The sequence below is a fragment of the Doryrhamphus excisus genome, chromosome 22 (genome assembly GCF_030265055.1).
Source record: "Doryrhamphus excisus isolate RoL2022-K1 chromosome 22, RoL_Dexc_1.0, whole genome shotgun sequence".
NCBI classification, from domain to species: Eukaryota; Metazoa; Chordata; class Actinopteri; order Syngnathiformes; family Syngnathidae; genus Doryrhamphus; species Doryrhamphus excisus.
In genome coordinates, this window is record NC_080487.1 from 7,722,091 (window position 1) to 7,742,394 (window position 20,304).

The following is a 20,304-nucleotide window of genomic DNA, read 5'->3' on the forward strand; positions in this document are numbered from 1 at the left end:
CATTTTTAACGGCTCTTTGAAAGAAACGGCTCATCAAGATTCGGATCCCCCAAAGAGCCAAAAATCCCATCTCTAACTGGAAGTCCTTCTGAGCACTTGGGAGTGTGACCAACCACAGCGGAGTGGGCGTGCCCGGAGGCGGGCCGTGGGTGGAACACATCAAAACTGAGCGTTTTGGTGGGGAAGCACAAAGTCCAAGGATTACAACTGGAATAGGTGCAGATTCTGGACGATCTCGAAAGCTTTCTGTGCTGCTCTACAGGAATCCACAACTCAATACAAAGGGCTGAAAAATAAACATCGTAGACCCCCCCTCCTTTAGCAATGACACAATGTTGTTCACAGTGCAGTCGCGTACCGGCCTGAGGGGGGCAGCACTACCCCATACTTACTCCAAACCTGTCGTTGTCAAGCAGCAGCCGCAGAAGAAGATCCAAGTTCCCCAAAACTAACTGACGAATGGTGGACGAGCAGGTAAACATCACTAAATCATTTCTCAAAGTGGGTGTAGTTTTTAAACCAACCGCTAACAGTTACTCTGCCGTGACATTGTTCGCAAAGAAACATTTGGAGGCCTTTAGGCTGCTAAAGCCATTAAGCTAACGGCGAGCTAGCCAACATTGCCACTGCCACCTGACAGCCGCTCACATGATTTTAATTGTAAACACGGACGTCTTGACACAAACACACACAACCAAACTCTTCCCATCGTGTCTTTGCCTGAACGTTTGCTTCACAGGAATATCGCTGACGAGCAACTTGCAGCCGTAGCAACATGTTCGGGAAGAAACGGAGAGAGCCGCTCCCTAAATGCAGAGGCGCCTCCACAGCCAAGCAGGTAACAACTCCACAAACAGTGACGCCATTTCTAATGATAAAGGCCACCCTTCTCTGCCCAGATGGGGCTTTTCCTAGACCTGGATCCAGAGGAAATGATGATGGATGCGGAGGAGAATTTGGACGACCCAGACTTGGAGGCTGAGCTGGCTGCTCTGACCGGCGGCGAAGTGGCTGCTAATGCTGGAGGAGGGAGACACAAGGGGAAAAGTGAGTTTGAATGTTACATCGCAGTTGTAACTCTCCTTGGGCTCACCTATTGGCAGCCCTGCCAACATGTACGGCTTTTTCATGCATGTATTTAGCCCACTGCACTTCTCCACCAATACAAACTGCATTGGAAAATACCAGTAGGATGTGAAAGCCATTAAAGTTGTTGACATCTCTCATCCTAAAGGCCCCCTGCCAATGGAGGACATTGCAAGAATGGCTGACGCGTGCATGAGAGATGTGGATGAGGATGAAGATGACAACAATGTTGAGGATGATGAAGACCTCCTGGTTGGTGGCTTTCTTTTAATTTTCTATTTTATTTCATTGACATATTAATTAACAAGAGTCAAAATGCTATTTTTCATATTCATCATCAAAGTCAGCCTTTCAAAGTTAAGATGTCAGTTTCTTTGTATCGGCTGCTCTTATCTTTTCCCCTTCAGGCTGAGCTGCAGGAAGTGGTGGGTGAAAGCGAGGAGGCCGTCGTGGTTTCGTCTTCATCTGCCGCTGCTGCAGCTGCCGCCACACCTCAGCCTTCACCGCCATCTCAGGTGCAACACTTCTCTTTGTCTCGTTGCCTCTAATTGTTGAGTAGCAATCCAGATGAGTTAGTACACAACTGACTACTGTGTATGAGATAATGTCACTACATCACTACATCACCCGTCAAAGCGCAAATAATCAAAACAGTGGCTCGCCTCCTCACAGCATCATTCATGCTGGTTAGAAACTGAACCGACACGGTTTATTAATATATATACATTTTTATTAATATATAAAAATATATTTAAAACATATATATATATATATATATATATAATATAATATAATTATAAATACAATTTATATAATTTATTAATATAAATTACATGGATGCTTTCTGACACTGTACACCAATTAAACAGTCACAGATCACTCATCACATATATTAGGCTGCCGCATCCCTCTATGTCCTCACAGACGGAGCATTTTTTGGTCAATTTAATTATAATAAACATGAAATAAAAGAGGTTAGTACTTTTGTACTCATTTTATGACGTCAAAAGACACCAAAAAAACACCAAAATCTACGACACAGAGGCTGTGCAGTCAAATGTGGCTATTGTTTACAAGAACTTCCTGTATACAAGGCTAGTTATTGCCTGTGAGTGCAGTTTCCGCAGCCAGAGCGGCCACTCGCCACAGTCAGTCTGAGTGGCAGTTTGCCGCAAGATGGATTGCATCAGGACCGCAGCCGCCACGGATCCAGTATGAGGCCAGGATAAACTGGAAATCAACATAACATCAACCATAACACATTGGATGGATCTGTTACACATTTATTCCAAATTTTACATCTCCAAATGCCTGATGTCAATTCTAATTTTGTAGAAAAAAATATACACATCTATTTTTTTTTAATTAAAAAAAAATAGCTGCACAGCGGTCGTGTGGTTAGCGCGCAGACCTCGCAGCTAGATGACCCGAGTTCAATCCCACCCTCGGCCATCTCTGTGTGGAGTTTGCATGTTCTACCCGTGCATGCATGGGTTTTCTCCGGGTACTCCGGTTTCCTCCCACATTCCAAAAACATGCTAGGTTAATTGGCCACTCCAAATTGTCCATAGGTATGAATGTGAGTGTGAATGGTTGTTTGTCTATATGTGCCCTGTGATTGGCTGGCCACCAGTCCAGGGTGTACCCCGCCTCTGGCCCGAAGACAGCTGGGATAGGCTCCAGCACCTTCCGCGACCCTTGTGAGGATAAGCGGTAGAAAATGAATGAATAATAATAATAATAATCTTGCTCCTAATGCACGACCACCATTGTGCACCTGTTTTTAATGTTTTTAATCATCTTCACACTGCAGCAAACAAACGTCCCCTCAGCGGAGCCCGGCAGTGTTCAGCACACTTTGGAGGAGAGGCTGTTAATGTACAAGATGGCGCTGAAGAACGCCAAGATGGCAGGCGAGAGCGCCAAAGCCAGGAGGCTGGAGCGAGGGCTGAAGGTGACTAAAAGATTGTCATCTAGCTTAAGGCTTATTTACCTGCAAATCAAAGAGGATGGGACGATGATTGCTTGGAGCAACATTTTAAAGCCCATGCAGAACTAGATGAAGCTACCGGATGCTGACTGTGTGTTCAAATGGAGCTATGCCATCTTGTGGAGTGGATAAAAACTACATCAGGAGTTTGCCTACAGCCACAGATGTTAATGCCGATATTTTCTATTTAGAGACTGTTGTTGTTTTATTTTGTTTAATAGAGGCGTTGGTTGGAGCAGTAATGGTATTTATTTCTACTGATTGAAAAGTAAGACTTATTTATTCATATGATTTAATATTTTTTAAATTAAATGTATGGTCTTGTTTTCTTTTCAGATCGATTGTTTTGCCCTACAAGGCGCCCTACAAAAATGTCTGGACGCCTTAACACATACCAGTTAATGCATTTCCCAGGCGGTTTATGAAACAGGTGGCAAATGCCCATATCGAAAAGTTCTATAAATTTAGCCTTATTTCTTGTATAAATTATAGTTAATATAATAACTATCTATCAGTGCCTGATGATGTGCTTCATGTCTGCTGCTCCTCCAGACGTTGGAGACCATGTTGGGCTCTGTCAAGAAAGGCCGTCAGCTAAGCGAGGCCCAGATTCCTCCGCCCGTCGCCTCAGGAGCACCGAGCAGCGCCTTTTTACCGCCACAGCACCCTGTTCCGCCTATCGCTTTGCCTACCAAGCCAGAAGATCAGGAGTTGGAGTGTGAGGCTACGACGCCAGAGATTGTCACCGCTGCCAGCACGGAGGAACCACACTCGGCCACCTTGACACCCATCACTCCGAGCGAGCCCGCTGAGCCCTCACAGGAGCAAGCCAGACCCTTGCAAGGTACTAAGACGGACATGGAATTCAGTTGAACCCACCCAGCCTTTCCTCGCTCATGCCTTCCATTGTTGTTATACTTCAAGTCCTGACGATGCTGCAGGAAAGGCAGAGAGAGTACAAGATGGCTGCCCTGAGGGCCAAGAAGGATGGAGATGTGGAGCAAGCCATGCTCTACTTCAAAACCAGTAAGGTAATGGAGCATTCCGAATGCAGATGGACACGTTGAGGCTTGTTTGGCCTCAGCGGAGGTCACTTCTCGCTTGTTGTTTTCTTCCATGGTCATGGTTCATTATTATGTGTTGATGCTCTGTGTTTTTCTGGAGCAGGGCTTTAATTCCATGATTGAAGCTATGAAGCAAGGACAAGCTGTGGACCTCAGCAGTCTTCCACCCCAGCCTCCGGGTGGGTTGCTTAGCAGCATTATTTGTCAAATATACCTGGAATTTCATATTGTTAATCTGTCTCATTGTGTCAAAGGCTCAGGAGTGAGTGCCGCTGCGTCAGTGAAGCAAGATACTCCTGTGGCTCCACCAGCTGCAGCAGCTCCAGGTAGCGTCATCGTATACTAACATTGTAGTGATAATGCCTAAAAGGTCACTTCTATATTCTTTGTTATTATGTTCTACGTAAATATTAAAGAATACACATAAACACATATTTCTTTCCCTTTTTTGTGTAGTACAACACAAAAAAACTAGTTAATATGAGCTAACTTACAATGCTGTCATTGGGATACACCTAATTCGTCTACAAAGCCCTCTAAAAAAAAACACGATTCCTCACTGACCACTCTCCTCAGGCTTGTTTTTCATCATTTTTTTTTACCTGAAGACTGGAGCACACATCTTGTGCTGGAAGACACAGCCATCACAATTGGAGCGGACGTAAGTGTTGTCGCTGCTGTTGTTGTTGACAGAGCTAGCATAGTTTGGGTAGTGTTTTAAATCATCAAAATACGGCAAGATACTGCAACGATTACATGTTAGAATCAGTGTACGTGTTAATGCATGATCACAGCATGGATATCAAACCATGCAACGTTGTTAAGAGGGTTTTTTTTTTTTTTAAGACAGCTTCATAGTCAACATAGGTGGATCCCAATGACAGCATTATAAGCTAGCTCATATTGAGCTTGTTTTCTCGTGTTACAATGCACAGAAAAGGGAAAGAAATATGTGTTCACGTTTCATACAAGCATTGGGAATGATGGTCAAAATTCCCCCAAAAGTGGAGTTCCTCTTTAAATTAGTAAAAAAAATTACATTTTTGTATGTGGCAACACCATTTGTGGTCGTAATTCGTCAGAAAAAAGGGGCGTTTAACCGAGTTAGCTCGTCAAAATGTTGACAAACAGTATAAACTCATTTTGGCTGCTAGCAATGGGACAAAAGGAAGAGCAGAAAGGTGTCAAAGTTGCCAAAGAAATCAGTAAGTCATGTCTTATTTACATACATATTGCTATATACCGTATTTTCCGGACTATAAGTCGCACTTTTTTCATAGGTTGGCTGTTCCTGCGACTTATACTCCAGAGCGACTTATAAATGAAAAAAGTGTTTATGTTCCATAAACACTGGACACCTTTTCTGTTCATGTTTATTTTTTGTGTAGCTGAATAACCATTGTGTTAGCATATCTTACACCTATTCAGCCTGTTCTCTATTCTTTTATTGTTAGAACTTGCCTTCCAAGAGGACGTAATGTCTGTTTTGGTCAAGGTGTTTGGAAAATAAATTACGACTAAGTAATTAAGTAAGCATTAAAAAATGCGACTTATGCTCCAGTGCGACTGTTTTTTTCTACCTAATTATGCATTTTTGGCCTTGTGCGACTGATAGTACCGACTAATACCGTGAACACCAACGACACGCATTCAAAAGCATTATACATCTTATAAAACTAATCTTATAAAACTAATTCCATGAGGCAACATAAAAATATTTTTTTTCCTAATTTAATATTTGCTTTCAGAAAAACAACATAGAACATAATTCCAAACAATATAGAACATGTGGAAGTAAAATAGACAATTCATGTCAGTTCCCCTTTAAACCAACACATTTAGTTGTCATCCTGCCTTTAGCCCCCCAGGCCCCCCAAGACGTGCTGGAGGCCCTCGAGCAGAGACGGGCCAAGTACACGGAGGCTTCGGCTCAGGCTAAAGCCAGTGGAGACGAACGCAAGGCCCGAATGCACGACCGCATCGCCAAGGTGCACACCTGGTCATGTCCCAAAAAACATCTTTTCATATATTGAATGTAATGTATTATTCTTTAACGTCTGTTTCTTTTTACTGACCGCTTTTTGTCATCGGCTTTGAAAGACGTTTATCAGAATACACCGATAACATGTTGGGTTTTTTTAACAGAAACGGGAGGATATTAATCGGTGGCATCCCTACTTTTTACATATTCCTTTATTTCCAAATACAATCAGAAACAAACAAACAGTATATGGAACTGTAAAGTATACAAAACAAATCAAATGACCTCTACCTATAAACATCCTGTCTAACATCCTTTTCAATCTGTCTCTTCCTTCCGCCAGCAATACCAGAGCGCCATCCGATCTCACAAAGCTGGAAAAACGGTCAACTTTGACGAGCTTCCTGTCCCGCCAGGTACAATTCCTCTTTTAAGGACGTGTCAAAACCACACTTAATTTGTGTTTTATTTTGTTTTTTTCCCACTTTGCCAGGTTTTCCTCCCATCCCGGGCCAGAAGTCGACGACGGCCGAGCAGTCATTGGTGGCTGCTCTGGAGGCCGCCACGAAGATTGCTTCCAATGACGATGCCGCTGCAAGTGAAGATGAAGAAAAAGAGGCGGAGGTGGGCTGCAGTTTTTGAATGTGCTCGGTTCAATCGTGAACTGGAAGCAAATACAATCACAATATGTAATAATGTATTGTATTAATAATGAATTATTTGTATTTTGACAAAATGCAGAGGGACCCTGGGTGGCACTTGGGACTCAGTATGATAAAAGATTCGTAACCAATGCGATGATTCCCATGTCTGTTGTAGTCAAAGCCTGCGGAGGAGCCGAGGAAGAGCACACTAAGTGTCCCTTCTTCATCCCAAGGACGGAGGAGGTCCCCCTCAGCCTCACCTGAGAGAACGTCCCCTAGAGAGCTCTCCGCAGGAGGTCAGTCCTCTGTCACGGCTCTGTCCCGTCGCAGAAAAGCCTGACGTGTCCCCTCATCTTCTTCATCATGTTCCTCCTAGCAGCCCAGCAGCTGGCGTTTCTGGAGGGCAGGAAAAAGCAGTACATGAAGGCAGCTCTGTATGCCAAGCAGAAGAACGACATGGAGCAGGCCAGGAGCTTCCTCCGCACCGCCAAGGGTTTGGAGCCCATGATTGAAGCGGCGCGCGGCGGCCAAGCGGTGGACGTGAGCACAGTAAGTGAATCAACTTACTCGTGAAATGTCTTGGAGGCTGACAGGCCTTGTCATGTGACTCCTTCTTGCAGGTGCCATCGCCCCCTGGTGATGAAGATGAGGACTTTGTCCTGGTGCACCACAGTGACGTCAGCCTCTCGGAGAAAGCCGAGCAGGTCTACGTTCAGTTAGCCAAGATACTCAAAGAGCAGCATGAGGTAAGACGCTGACTCCTCACAGGAAGGATCGTCTTCTCTTGTGTTCTTTGATGATGGTTGCCCTTTCAGAAATGTCTGAACCACTCCAAGCAATTCTCCCACCTGGGAAATGTCGCCGAAACCACCAAGTAAGACCCGTCAGCGCCACGGGAGTCACAGCTACTATAAGTTGTTGGATGAAATTTACCACATGGTGTTTTGGTGTCAGGTTTGAGAAGATGGCTGAGTTTTGTAAGAAGAGTATGGAGGTCCTGAAGCTGTCCCAGACTCAGGGCCTGCCCCCCCCCAAACATCACTTTGAGGACAGAACCTTCCACATGGTCAGGTGGGACCACAATCTGCTGTACTATTACTTGATGATCTTGATTTCCTACTCTTGTTTGGTCGTGATGGAGGTCTGTGTTCCACTGATTGACCTTCTGGTCATTCCCCACATTTCCTTATCTTTCTGCTCGCCTGTCACAGGATGTTCCCAGACCTCAGCAGCACAGAGATGGTGGTTCTTATCGTGAAAGGGATGAATCTTCCTGCTCCCAGTGGTACACATAGTGTGTGTGTGTGTGTGTGTGTGTGTGTGTGTGTGTGGTGTTTGTGTATGTTGTACAAAATTCGCGGTTGTCATGTGTGTTACAATTTGATATGTTTTCCAGACAAAACTTTACCTTGACTTTTCATTTGAATTGTATTGATTGAATTCTGGGCTGCACGGTGTGGGAGTGGTTAGCGCCTAGGCCTCACAGCTAGGAGACCCGGGTTCGATTCCACCCTCGGCCATCTGTGTGTGGCGTTTGCATGTTCTCCCCAGTTTCCTCCCACATTCCAAAAACATGCTAGGTTAATTGGCGACTCCAAATTGTCCATAGGTATGAATGTGAGTGTGAATGGTTGTTTGTCTATATGTGCCCTGTGATTGGCTGGCCACCAGTCCAGGGTGTACCCCGCCTCTCGCCCGAAGATAGCTGGGATAGACTCCAGCACCCTTGCGACCCTCACAAACTCCACACAGAGATGGCAGAGTGTGAAATCAAACTCGGGCCTCCTAGCAGTGAGGCTAGCACACTAACCACTAGTCCACTGTGCAAGCCCACATTCTTTCACAGCATAAAAAAACACCGGAATTTACGACACCGTGGCTATAAAGGCAAATATGGCTATTGTTTACAATAACTTGCTGTATACTTCCTGTATAGTAACCCCGGGCTCTGGGGTTACTATAAGAAAGGAGACAGTAGCAAGTTGTTCATCATGTGCATGGTATAAATGAATAAACCACACACACATAAAGATGCTGAAAGGATTCCCCATTGGGAATCTGTCTGTAGTGTCTTAACTGTCAAAGAACCACTATATATTGTGGTTTGTGTTTGGCCATTCCATTCTTTGGACTAGTTTGGCCGTATCAGACAGTGTAAGAAAAACCCAGACAAAAGTTTCATCAAAAAGTGAATTATACCAACCATGTTCCACTGCACACTGATAATTAGCAGATAATAAGTTCATAATCTGACACAATGAACCATGTGCATCCGCCACAGGCATTCAAACAGGCGACTTGGATGCCTATGTAAAGTTTGACTTCCCCTACCCCAGCACGGTGAGCCAGCTCCTATCTCCCATCATCTCCTCCTCGCCGTCAGACTAAGTTGTTGACTTGTTTGGTGTTTCTCTGTTCATCTCCAGGAGCAGCCACAAAGGCACAAAACAAGTGTCGTCAAGAATACAAACTGCCCAGGTGAGTCCAGGTGACATGAGGGGCGGCGAGACCACTTCATAGTGTACGCAAACGCTTTTCCTGGCGAAGGAAGTACAATATCCGCCGTGCATCACATGGTTGACCCCTCTCACCCTCCCTGTCTGATCAGAATACAATCAGAGCTTCACCCTGACCATCAACCGCAACCACCGTGGCTTCAGGAGGGTGGTGACGTCCAAAGGCCTCAAGATGGAGCTGTTGCACAAAGGGTGGGTCTTTCACACAGAACCCGGTTGAGTGGATGTGTGACCTGTGTGCTGGGTTGACTTGAGTCTTCCCAGTCTTTTGCCACACACAATAGTTAGGCTTAAAATTGGCATGTAGACTTTGTCCTCCATTTCTGTGTTGGGTGCCTTTCACACAGAATGTTTTGTTTTACACATTGTTACCATGAATGCTACGTAAATCAAACCTACTGGCGACTTCCTCAAAGTGGGTTCCTGCGGAGCGACAAGCCAATCGGGACGGCCCACGTCAGGATGGACAAACTGGAGTCTCACAGTGAAATCAGGGAGATCGTAGAGGTGAGCAGCCATACTGTCTACTGTCGTGCTCCCCAACGCGTTTAAGGGCTTGTTTAGAGGCTACCATCTCCCCCGGCAGGTGATGGATGGCCGCAAGCCTACTGGCGGTCGCCTGGAAGTCCGCGTACGCCTTCGGGAGCCTCTGAATGGGCAGGACATGCAGACGAGCACAGAGCGCTGGCTGGTGATCGACCAGTCCCAGGTAGCCTTTATGTCAGAGCTCATTGATCATGTCCAACAGGACCTGACGCCATGTGTGTCCCCCCCCTTTTACTTCACAAGGTTCTCCTCTAGGTGTTTCCATGACTTTCAAGACATGTAAGTACCTAATGGTTGTGATGACATTACACAATAACGATTTAACTGACTGGTTTTTGTTTTTTTGTTTTCAGGTCAAAGCTGACCAATCAGAAACACTCATCAGGCCGTTTCCCCTCAGACCTCTTAAAACGTTTGCACTTTGCAAAACATGTGACTTCCCTTCTACTCATTGCTGCTCAGGCCTGGCCAGGTCAGTAGCAGCCTTAGCGACATCTGCTGGCTATTTGGAGCGTGGCAGGTTGATTGTTGTTATTCGCTGGCGTCACGTTCTACTACTGATGTCAAAGACTGGCGTTCATGCACTAATACCAAAGTAATCGCTGTTGCTGTCAAATCCTGCATCTTGGAACGAATGAAATGTCGCTGACACAAGCTTGCCGGATGCTTTTATTGCTTCCTGTCTTCAGAGTAATATATGACACCATTTGTTTATGTCAAACATGTGTAATACGAAATCCAATACATAGAAGCTGATTGTTTCCTGTACAGGAGCATGGAGCATCATGACAGCGTGTCAGTTGATGGCAAATGTAGACTATAAATAACGTTTAAGACTACATTTGACAACATAATGTTGTTTACACTTACGAGCACAAAGTAAATGAGCACTTGTTACATGGATGATTTTCACGTGCTAACCGCAAGCATTACCTTGCGACAAAGCACCCGTCAAACGCTTGTTTGAAAGAACTGTGGTCCAAGAAGCCATATTTGCAAATAAAGCTTGATTTACCTCTAAAGCAGGGGTGGGGGGTGCAATTCGTACAAAAAAAGTTCGTTTGCCACAGTCCTGCGATCTATCGGTGGCAATGGTGCATTGTGGGTTAATGATGTTATGTTATACATAATTTGCATAATTGGTCACTGTAATGGATAGACAAAAAGTGACTTAAAAAAATATGAAAAGCACAACAAATGTTCATTCATTAATTTTCTACCGCTTATCCTTATCAGATGGCTCTGATAGTGTTTAAAGGCCACATTTAGAAGGTTGTAAACAGGTTTTTCTGCCATAACTACAAAAATATTGCATTTATAAATGAGGAATCTTACTTGCGCTTTTGTGGTTGCCTCAGGCCTATTATTCATATAATACAACATATGCATGTTTAAACAAAATGTATATATTTGTAGACTAAATGAAGCATTTTCATGCATAAAAATTACTAACTGAACTAAAATGCAAATAAGATGGTCAGAAAGACACGGTGCGGTGTGTATTGGTTGCTATGTGCCGACACAGGAAGTAGTAGTAGTAAAGAAAACCAACTACGTGGTGACGATTGCGGCGATGATGCTCTTACAAATCCCGGTTATTGCTGCTGAGGAGCTTGGGGAAGGACGTTCCGATGGAGCGTCCGTGGCGGTAGACCACCAGCTCCAGCGTGTACTCGTCCACTTTGACCACCACCGACGTCATCTTCTCCATAGACGCAAGGAATATGATGGTGAAGAGAGCGACCTCAAACTCGGGGCTTACCCCGATGAAGGAACCGCCGACGGGCTTCACCAAACCCTTCCAGCTGAACTGCAGGTTGAGGACGTGGTCGTCGTGGTCAGGCTGTAAAAGATGACGACGTAAAGACGTCCACGCGTGGCGAGGGGCTGAATGAGCGTGTTTTTCTCACCGTGTCTTTGTTGTCTCTTGCTTTGTAGCCTTTATAGTCGATGTGGCCGTGCTTCTCCTGCAGGTAGAACTGCACCCAGTTGTGTAGACCAATAATCTCCTGGCCAAACTTGGTTTCCCCAACAAATACATGCTCAAACCCGCAGGAATCCTCTCTGAACAAAACACGCGCACATTTAGCACTCATTTCCTGCACCAGGAGCTAAAACTCACCCCCCGCTCCTGTCCCGGTGGTACAGTCGGAACCAGATGTCGTAGAGCTGCCTCTTGAAGTGTGTGACGTCTGACGGCGACTGGCTCTTCTTGACCAGATACTGGTGAGCACACTGCCAATATACAAATCATCATTTGCTACCGTTGATGGCCGCCCACGGCACTTTGGTGTTGTCACCTTCATGACTTGTGTCTCCAGAATAGCGTCCAGAAACTTGTGGTTCTCCTGGAGCTCCTCGGACGTCACGGTCTCTGTCACACCGGTCGACATCTCGTAGTTGTCCAGCAGGTTGATGAAATCTACATGAAGGATGAAGGAAACTTCTTCAGAATTACCATTGGAGTAAGTCCAGATGATTCACCTTGGTCTTGAAAGCGATGTGGCACTCTCACAAAAGCCCCTTTCACACAAAACCCTGCAAAATCTGATCCATGAGAGTAGATCTGGCACATTTTGTTTCTGAGCCGTCACCAGGGTGGAACATTGCCGGATCCACCATTTCCTTTTAAGGCAGTTCATACAGAACAGCGGCATAGAAACAAGCAGGCTTTAATGGTCTGTGTGAAAGGGGCTACAGACGCTGATATGTCACAAGATGGAATATTACACTGTTGTGTAATTATTGTATGTGGTGTTTATACAGCACACAATTACAGCAAAACTGAGAAAAATGTTTTATTTTTTTTTACAGCCTGTGTGAAAAGGGATACAGGGCAGTTTCCTGCCTCTTATAGTTGTCATACATCAGGAAGGAAAACTGCCGGGTCCATCTCATTCCCTCATTTAGTTTCGGTTCTCTTCATACAGAACAGCAACATGGAACAGAGCTGGCCGTAGCCTTTTCTTATAGCTCTCATACTTTGTCAGAAGCTGTAAACCTTCTACTGTGTACCCCAATTCTATTTCCGTGCTCATTTATACAGAACAGTGAAATGGGGGAAAAATCTACAGGCCACCCCTTTCCACCATGGTAGATTTACCAATGTTACTACCTCAGGAGGAGGAATATTGCCGGGTCAACCTTTGTCTCCACATTCTGTGTTGTTGTCGGAAAAAATTGTGGGGGGGGGGGTCCTTTTTTGTGTGTGAAAGGGGCCTTACTTTCTTTGGCCCCATGATGGGTTATTTTGCAGTTTCAGTCAATAAAAAAGAATGCACGGACAGTGTGTAATCATTATTATTACATATTATTTCAGCCTTTGACAATGCCTAATACAATTTCTCTTCTGTATCAAATTGCTGCCATTAGCAACTTTCTTTGGCCCCATGATGGGTCATTTTGCAGTTTCAGTCAATAAAAAAAAATGCACGGACAGTGTGTAATTTCACAGAACAACACGATAAAGGACAAGGACTAGTTTGTTACGTGCAATATTGAGACTGTGTATCTAAACCGAGGGTTTGACTCTCAACCGTATGGGCCTGGACAAATTCCCTTTAAGGAGACAAGAGCATTATTTTTGCAAGACTTTTTGAAAGAAACTTTTTGTACATTTTTAGTGAATAAAACATGAAAGCAAATGGCGGATACAGTGAACGTACGTGAAAACGTCTTCATGCTTTTCAGCTTGTCCTGGTTGACGTACGTGAAAAGCGGCGCCCTGGCTCTGTCTCTGGCGTAGTTACTTCCCTGAGCCACGTACCCTGCTCGACCCTGAATTCAGAAACAAAAAATCACATGGCACAAGAAAAGCAGCATTGCTGGGATGGAATGGTCACAGTTGTACCCGACAATCACAAATCATTGTATCCTCTCATCCGTTTTAACAGGCCCGCATTGGGCTCGTTCATAGGGGTCCTGTCTAGTCCTTGTCTCACTGCATGGTATACTTGTATACTTATACTCGTACTTCTGTATAAGCGACAAGATCATCTCTAGTCTACTCTACTATCCCCAACCCAAACAGACATTCTCCCAGTACTGACCTGCAGAGAAATGATATAATCAATTCCCGGTTTGAGACGGTTGCTATCCAGACGCCAGAGTTCATTGAGCACCTCAGCAAGCTCCTGGTTGGCTGCTTGACTGAGGAACAAAGATATTGTTTATTCCACTCTGATATTGGCATCCTTCCCTTTTGAATGAAATCAATTTCTGCTTTTTGTCCGCTCACAATGGTTTCATTCTGCATATGCGTCTATTTGATGTCAGTTAGCAGTCGAACATTTTGTAACACTGTCCTCCTGTTATGAGGAACAAGTGGTTGCTTTTGGAAATGTCACATGATTTGGGCTGCACTCGTGTGTGGGTGTGATTCCAGTGATTTCCAAGTGTCCGTGAATGCAGCTACGACTTGCTACCGGAGGAGTTACGTGATGCACCTGAATACATCTTCATTTTTGTTTTTCGGCTTTTCCCTTTAGGGGTCGCCGCAGCAAATCAATCAATTCATCCATGCACCTGAATGCATCATTCTTCAAAAAAAAGCTAGCACAGCGCTATCAGCCTTGCTAATTTTGATCCTGCTTGTTGAGTATGAAGTGTCCGTTATCTGACTGGAATCTTCCTATGGTGTCCCAACTGTAAAATAACATCTTCTTCATAATACAGAAATACATGCAAACGTGCTGGTGTGATGCACACAGAGCAATGAACAACTTGATGCTCTGTGTCCTTCCTGCCGCTCCGGTGTTGTGCCAAAGTATGCATCCCTGATAATAAAAAAATAATAATGTAATGCGAGGGGCAGGGCTTATATATCACCCTTTCACTTTCAAAGATTGGTATTATGTACGAGATTTTTAAAATATATATACCATTTGACCTGATGCAATTTCTCATCTTCTGCATCAAATTGCTGCTATTAGCAACTTTCTTTGGCCCCATGATGGGTTATTTTGCAGTTGCAGTCAATAAAAAAGTGTCTAATTAACATGTGGGGTGCTTTGTTTTGGCATCTCAGCTAGTCCACAGAACAACACAATAAAGGACAAGGACTAGTTTGTTACGCGCAATATTGTATCAAAACAGACTGTGTATGCAAACCGAGGGTTTGGCTCTCAACTGTCAGTTTCAACCCTTCTGCAGTCTTCCCTTCTGCATAATAAATGCCCCAAAAAGACAGAAGTGCCGTTGAGCAGTTTATATTTCTTCTCTCCATCAATGCTAACGGAAATTTACCACATAACATTTTTGTATAGTGAGTGGAATTGACTGTCCTCTTGTGTAACCACTAATCATCAGCAGACCCCCGCCCCCCTCTCACACACACATATGACACATGACACATCTCCATTGTTCAACTGTGCTTGCAGCAGTGCTCTGTGATAGAAATCATAAATTCTTTGCAAGAGGAACAGGGACATCAAAAGTGGACGTTTTTCCACAAGCAACAAACGCATCGCTGACTGATATACGACACCACCGGATGCGTGTTTACACAATAAAACCTCTATGTCGAGTCCAAATAGAAGTTTGTAAACGGCTGGAAGTGTCAACGAACTATTTGAAGGAAACGTAAAAGTGTTTTTTTATTAAATTGCCTCATTGTGCTTACCCTCTTGCCATGTTTCCGTGCAGAAGAGACTGTTAAGGAAAAATACAGTTAGTTGTGATGTGGTGCAGGGTAGCAGCCAATGAGGAGATGACTAATGCGCAATGTCCCGCCCACAGCAAGAAGGGCGGATGCTGTTGCGTTGTCGACTTCCACCCATCTGTTTGCTACATGCCGATTTTTCTCACTAACTTAGCGGGGGTATGCTGGAGCCTACCCCGGCTGACTCCGGGTGTGGTCGACTTATGAATGCAATAATGAAAGTGACTTATAAAAAGTGGTACACAAAGCGGTTATTTGTTTTACTGTTGTGACGAATTGTTTTAACTCTTGGTATTTTGTCCAGTTCCCACTAAAGTGAGGTGGCACGTGGGGTGTATGCATCGTATTACCGGACATCGGCATCCACACCACTGAGAGGCGCCATTGCAAGGATGAGCGCTCGGGACGTTGCAGAAAAAGAATGTTGCCCATGCGCAGTAAGTCCTTGTAGTGTTTTGGTTTTTCGCGTGTGTGCATGTGTGTCCAGGGCGGTAATCTATCTATAGTCGTTTCCCATCTTCCTTAATACAGTGTTTTCCCCCGTTGTAATCGCTATATTTATTGAATTTATAGTCGACTTACAGTTGCCGCTCCAAAGTCACAAGTGTGTGACACGAAGGCTGAAGTGGGAAGAAGCTAGTGTTAGCTTTAGCATCATGGTCCCTATCGTGGAGCTGATTGCTGGCAGCTACGAGCAAGTCGCTTTTGGCTACCGTGTTCAACCTGGCGAGAAGGTGAGTTAATCGGTGTTTTGACACTTTGACACTTTTGGATACATAGTTTTTTTCAACAGTAAACATTTTGCTTCTCCAAACATACGAGACGAGGCACTTTTGTGATGTAACGTGTTACTCTTTTGACCGCATATTGTTTTGAGAAGGCCCCTCTTTACTTAAGTAGCACCGCCAACTAACTGGAGCTACGTTCCTCTTTAGTTAAGTCATAAAGCTAAGTCACTGTTGCTGCACTACACTGCTGATGGGAATGTCATACAACTCCATGTCACAAAGTAGAGTAGAAAGTAAACAATGTTAGGCACAGCTGTAGTTTTGGAAAGAGATATGCAGCCTTTTTAAGAAAAGTCTATATTTTATTGTGTAACATCACACCCAGTCCGCTTAGTAATATCATACACTCTTGTTGGTTTGGACATCATGAGTATTCACTGTCTTGGACTTTTTGTGTTTGTTGCAGGAGTGGGTCGCCAAGGCAAACTTCACACACCATGCACACACCGCATCTGTCTCAGCGGTGGCGGCCAGCGAGAGGTTCGTTGTCACTGGCAGCAAAGATGAGACCATCCAGCTGTATGACATGAAGAAGAAAGTGGAACATGGCGCTTTGCTGCGTCACAATGGTGAGTCATGTGCATTGCTCACTTTTAATTGAAGGCATCAGGCAACAGTGTGTTTTATTGTGGTGGTTGTCTCCTCACAGGCTCCATCACCTGCCTGGAGTTCTACAGCCCAACACATTTGCTGAGTGGAGGGGAGGATGGACTGATTTGTGTGTGGAGCACAAAGAAGTGGGTGTGCCTCCAGTCCATCAAAGCTCACAAGTGAGTCTTGGCCATTGGCACACATCAGGGCTATTCCCTAAAGCAGTCGTTCCCAAACTTTACCAAATCAGGACCCACCTTTGTCCTATAAACAGTACATAGACGAAATGCTGCGTTCTCAGAGCACTTAACTTATTATTGTTATTATAAAGATTCAGGATTGAAATGAAAGCAGGGGGATAAAGGAAGCCCAAACTTTTAATCTGTGGTGTACATACAAGTCAGAATTAATTCTCAACTGTGCTCCATTTTTCCCGCCACTATCTACTATGTGCTCCTCTGATAATGACCCCCTGGCATGATGACCAGAGAGCTATGTTCCAATCATAAACTTTATGAGGTTCCTAAAATATTGTGACAGGTCAATAACACTCAATAGGTTATTACTTAGGCCTATAAATATATTTTTTAATTGTACAATAAATACTTTAAAATAAAAATGATTTAAAAAATAATATTTGCAAAAATGAATCATGGCCCACCTGCAGTACCACCACGGCCCACCAGGGGGCCGCGGCCCACACTTAGGGAATCACTGTCCTAAAGTTTTTGGAGCCCTTTGCTGTTACTCCTAGGACATTGAGGAATTCGGCCAAGAGGAGAAGCTTCCAGATTTGCCTTGTGCACAATTAGAGATTTATGGTGTATTTTATTCAAAGAAACATATCCAATATCAGTTGAAAAGCCCCTGAAATGAGCAGGTTAACCAGCGTGGGAGGTAAAAACAAAACAGTCTAGCAGTGGAGTTGTAAGCTTCACAGCGTCAAAGATCTTCGATTTAATGAGCGAGCTCCAGCAACTCCTCTTAGTCACAGATCCTCTTAGTCGCAGACATTCACACTCACGCTGGTTCTTTGGGATCGGTAGCTTTCCTCCATGTCAACAGGATGGACATTTCAAATACTGAAGAAAAAGATGTTGTCTTTTAGAGGCCACGTCACGTCGCTGTCTGTGCATCCGTCCGGGAAGCTTGCGCTGTCAGTGGGCACAGATAAGACCCTCAGGTGAGAACCACGCCTACATGAAAGTCACTGTGATGCTAGATCGAGAGGATGCTAGCATGTTTTTGTGTCTTTACAGAACATGGAATCTAATGACTGGAAGATGTGCCTTCATCAAGAACATAAAACGCAGTGAGTGTTGGCATCGCTTTGTGTGTGTGTGTGTGTTTGTGATGTCATTGTTGCGTCTCTGCAGTTGCACACATTGTACGGTGGTCGCCAGACGGCGACAAATACGTCGTGGTCATCAACGACCAGCTGGATCTTTACCACCTGGACACGGCCTCGGTGACCAATACGCTCAAGAACCCCAAGAGGATCTCATCGGTCAAATTCTTAAGCGTAAGCGCTCTAGCAGTGAACCCTGTCTTAATGACGGCAAACACTAATTAATGAGGTCTTTTCCCCAGAATGCAATCCTGGTGGTTGCAGGTGATGATGAAATAGTGAGACTGTGTGACGTTGACAAGGAGAAATGGGTGTGTGAGTTCAAGGCTCATGAAACCAGGTGATTTCAGCCTTCTCCTATTTCTTCAACAATACATTTTTTTCCCCAATAGATAGTTGACACAAACAAAATCAATTGAGTGGAAGCTGCCACAGTTTGAGCTTGTGCTTCAATGCAATAGGAATTAACCAGTGTTTATTTACTTTATTTAATATTTATATTTGTCTATTGCAGCATAAACAGTTAAGTACACAGCTGCAACAATGCCAATTAAATCACAGATTTACTTGCTTTAAAAAAAAGTATAAACAGGCAAGATTTGACCCCCCCCAATGGTAGACACAAAGATACAAAGCGTCCATTGGCTGGTTCAAACTCTACATCCGCATAGGAACACGCCCACAGACGTTGCTCAGATTGAAGTTACAGATGTCGGCCATTTCCTGGTGTAAAGTATTAACCACGCGAGGCACAGTATTTGCAGCTGCCGCTCTTCCGGTAACGTTGCAGGAAGTACTAACATGCTCGTGTCCTCTGAGGGTGAAAGCGGTGGATGGCTTCAACATGGACGACGACTACTGCGTGATGGTCACGGCTTCCAACGACGGATTCATCAAAATGTGGAAGATGCATCTGAATGAAGTCAGTCTCTCTTGTACATTTTGTTTACTTCTGTCAATTTGTGCCGATGGACGTGATGAAAGTAGAAATCATCTGCTGCAGGGTCAAAGCCCTTATGAACCTTTTGAGTTCATGCAGACCCGTCTGTCTGTTTCCAGAGACTCCCATGCATTCAGTTGATTGTAGCCATGAGGGAAAAGTAGCTTATGGAAGTACATGCTTTCTGACAGGAGCTGGAATGTCCCACCCTCCTGGGGGAAGTGAACACCACGGCCAGGCTGACTTGTTTGGCTGTGTGGAAACCTTCACAGCAAGTACAGCAGAGCACAGAAGAAGAAAGCACCAAGGCAACTACGTGTGAAGGTGAGGAGAGTATCTGCATTAGCATTTAGCATTGTTCCATGGCTGGGCACCACCGATCCTTTGGGTTGCTTCCGTCTTGCAGAAGTTGCTCAGGAGCTCATAAAGACCAGGAGAGTCCGCATTGCTACAGAGGAAGTTGTCATGGAAGATGAAAGCAAACCCAAAAAGAGAAAGGTCGGTGGAAAACGGCAAAAAACGAAATAAAAAGTTTTGCACCCCTTTCTGCAAGGACATGCTTTGTCGGGTGGACCTGAAATTTCTCGCACATGAACACAAAAACGTCCACTGTCACTTTAAGGGTGGCACCAGATTTGGGATGAGCGAGCACGTGTGTATCCTACACCATAGTGATGGTAAACACCGTCACTGTTTACGATTCACTCACTGAAGCCAAACGGGTACTCGAGTCGCTTGTCCCTGCAGACTCCTCATTGAGAGGATGGGCATACCACAAAGTCAGCAAATTCTGTTCATAAAGTGTTAGTATAATGCTACTTTTTTGACCTTTGGCTGACCTTGGTAACAAACTGTAATAATACAAAGTAGCACTAAAAAATGTGACCAGAGTTTTGAGTGAGGGGGGGCCCCCAAGTTCTCTCAGGTCTGGTGGCAGCGGAGGGAAGTGAACAAGTTAACACCCGCCTAGTTTATATTTACAAAGAACAACTTGGAAATGATAAAATCATGGTGAATATTGTTGTCATACCTCATACCACTTGTTAGGATGTACTATTTAAAAAGGGGTGTCTGCGGACCACGGATACGACTCCTGACACTTACTAATTAATTAATTTTTTTACAATAAGCCGAGGATTATGCCTAAAAAT

General features: G+C 44.5%; 3 protein-coding genes across 4 annotated transcripts; 2 read left to right on the forward strand and 1 right to left on the reverse strand.

Annotated features, from left to right (window-relative positions):
- Positions 1-128: 128 nt before the first annotated feature.
- cc2d1b (coiled-coil and C2 domain containing 1B) lies at positions 129-10,481 on the forward strand. Of its 2 annotated transcripts, none has more exons than XM_058062170.1 (26): positions 129-474; positions 740-838; positions 900-1,047; positions 1,235-1,338; positions 1,494-1,601; positions 2,900-3,040; positions 3,629-3,920; positions 4,001-4,107; positions 4,244-4,319; positions 4,395-4,466; positions 6,001-6,128; positions 6,465-6,537; positions 6,615-6,745; positions 6,941-7,061; positions 7,142-7,314; positions 7,386-7,511; positions 7,581-7,639; positions 7,720-7,836; positions 7,977-8,050; positions 9,047-9,105; positions 9,192-9,243; positions 9,374-9,473; positions 9,698-9,788; positions 9,868-9,990; positions 10,071-10,106; positions 10,181-10,481. In XM_058062170.1, the coding sequence occupies exons 2-25, from the start codon at positions 776-778 to the stop codon at positions 10,080-10,082; spliced, it is 2,550 nt and encodes an 849-aa protein (XP_057918153.1). In that variant the 5' UTR covers positions 129-474; positions 740-775; the 3' UTR covers positions 10,083-10,106; positions 10,181-10,481. The 2 variants fall into 2 exon arrangements, with proteins under 2 accessions (XP_057918153.1, XP_057918154.1); XM_058062171.1 differs by having other exon boundaries at positions 7,145-7,314.
- Positions 10,482-10,490: 9 nt separating this feature from the next.
- Positions 10,491-15,595, reverse strand: LOC131109807 (uridylate-specific endoribonuclease C-like). The gene is made up of 7 exons (XM_058062172.1): positions 15,448-15,595; positions 13,877-13,976; positions 13,493-13,604; positions 12,128-12,249; positions 11,950-12,062; positions 11,738-11,891; positions 10,491-11,670 (listed from the first exon to the last, which is right to left on the reverse strand). Exons 1-7 carry the CDS (start codon positions 15,456-15,458, stop codon positions 11,410-11,412), a joined length of 873 nt encoding a protein of 290 aa, XP_057918155.1. The 5' UTR covers positions 15,459-15,595; the 3' UTR covers positions 10,491-11,409.
- Positions 15,596-15,910: 315 nt separating this feature from the next.
- Positions 15,911-19,726, forward strand: pak1ip1 (PAK1 interacting protein 1). The gene is made up of 10 exons (XM_058061786.1): positions 15,911-16,220; positions 16,681-16,843; positions 16,924-17,044; positions 17,974-18,048; positions 18,125-18,177; positions 18,242-18,387; positions 18,456-18,553; positions 19,033-19,135; positions 19,345-19,477; positions 19,560-19,726. The coding sequence occupies exons 1-10, from the start codon at positions 16,143-16,145 to the stop codon at positions 19,679-19,681; spliced, it is 1,092 nt and encodes a 363-aa protein (XP_057917769.1). The 5' UTR covers positions 15,911-16,142; the 3' UTR covers positions 19,682-19,726.
- Positions 19,727-20,304: the final 578 nt, after the last annotated feature.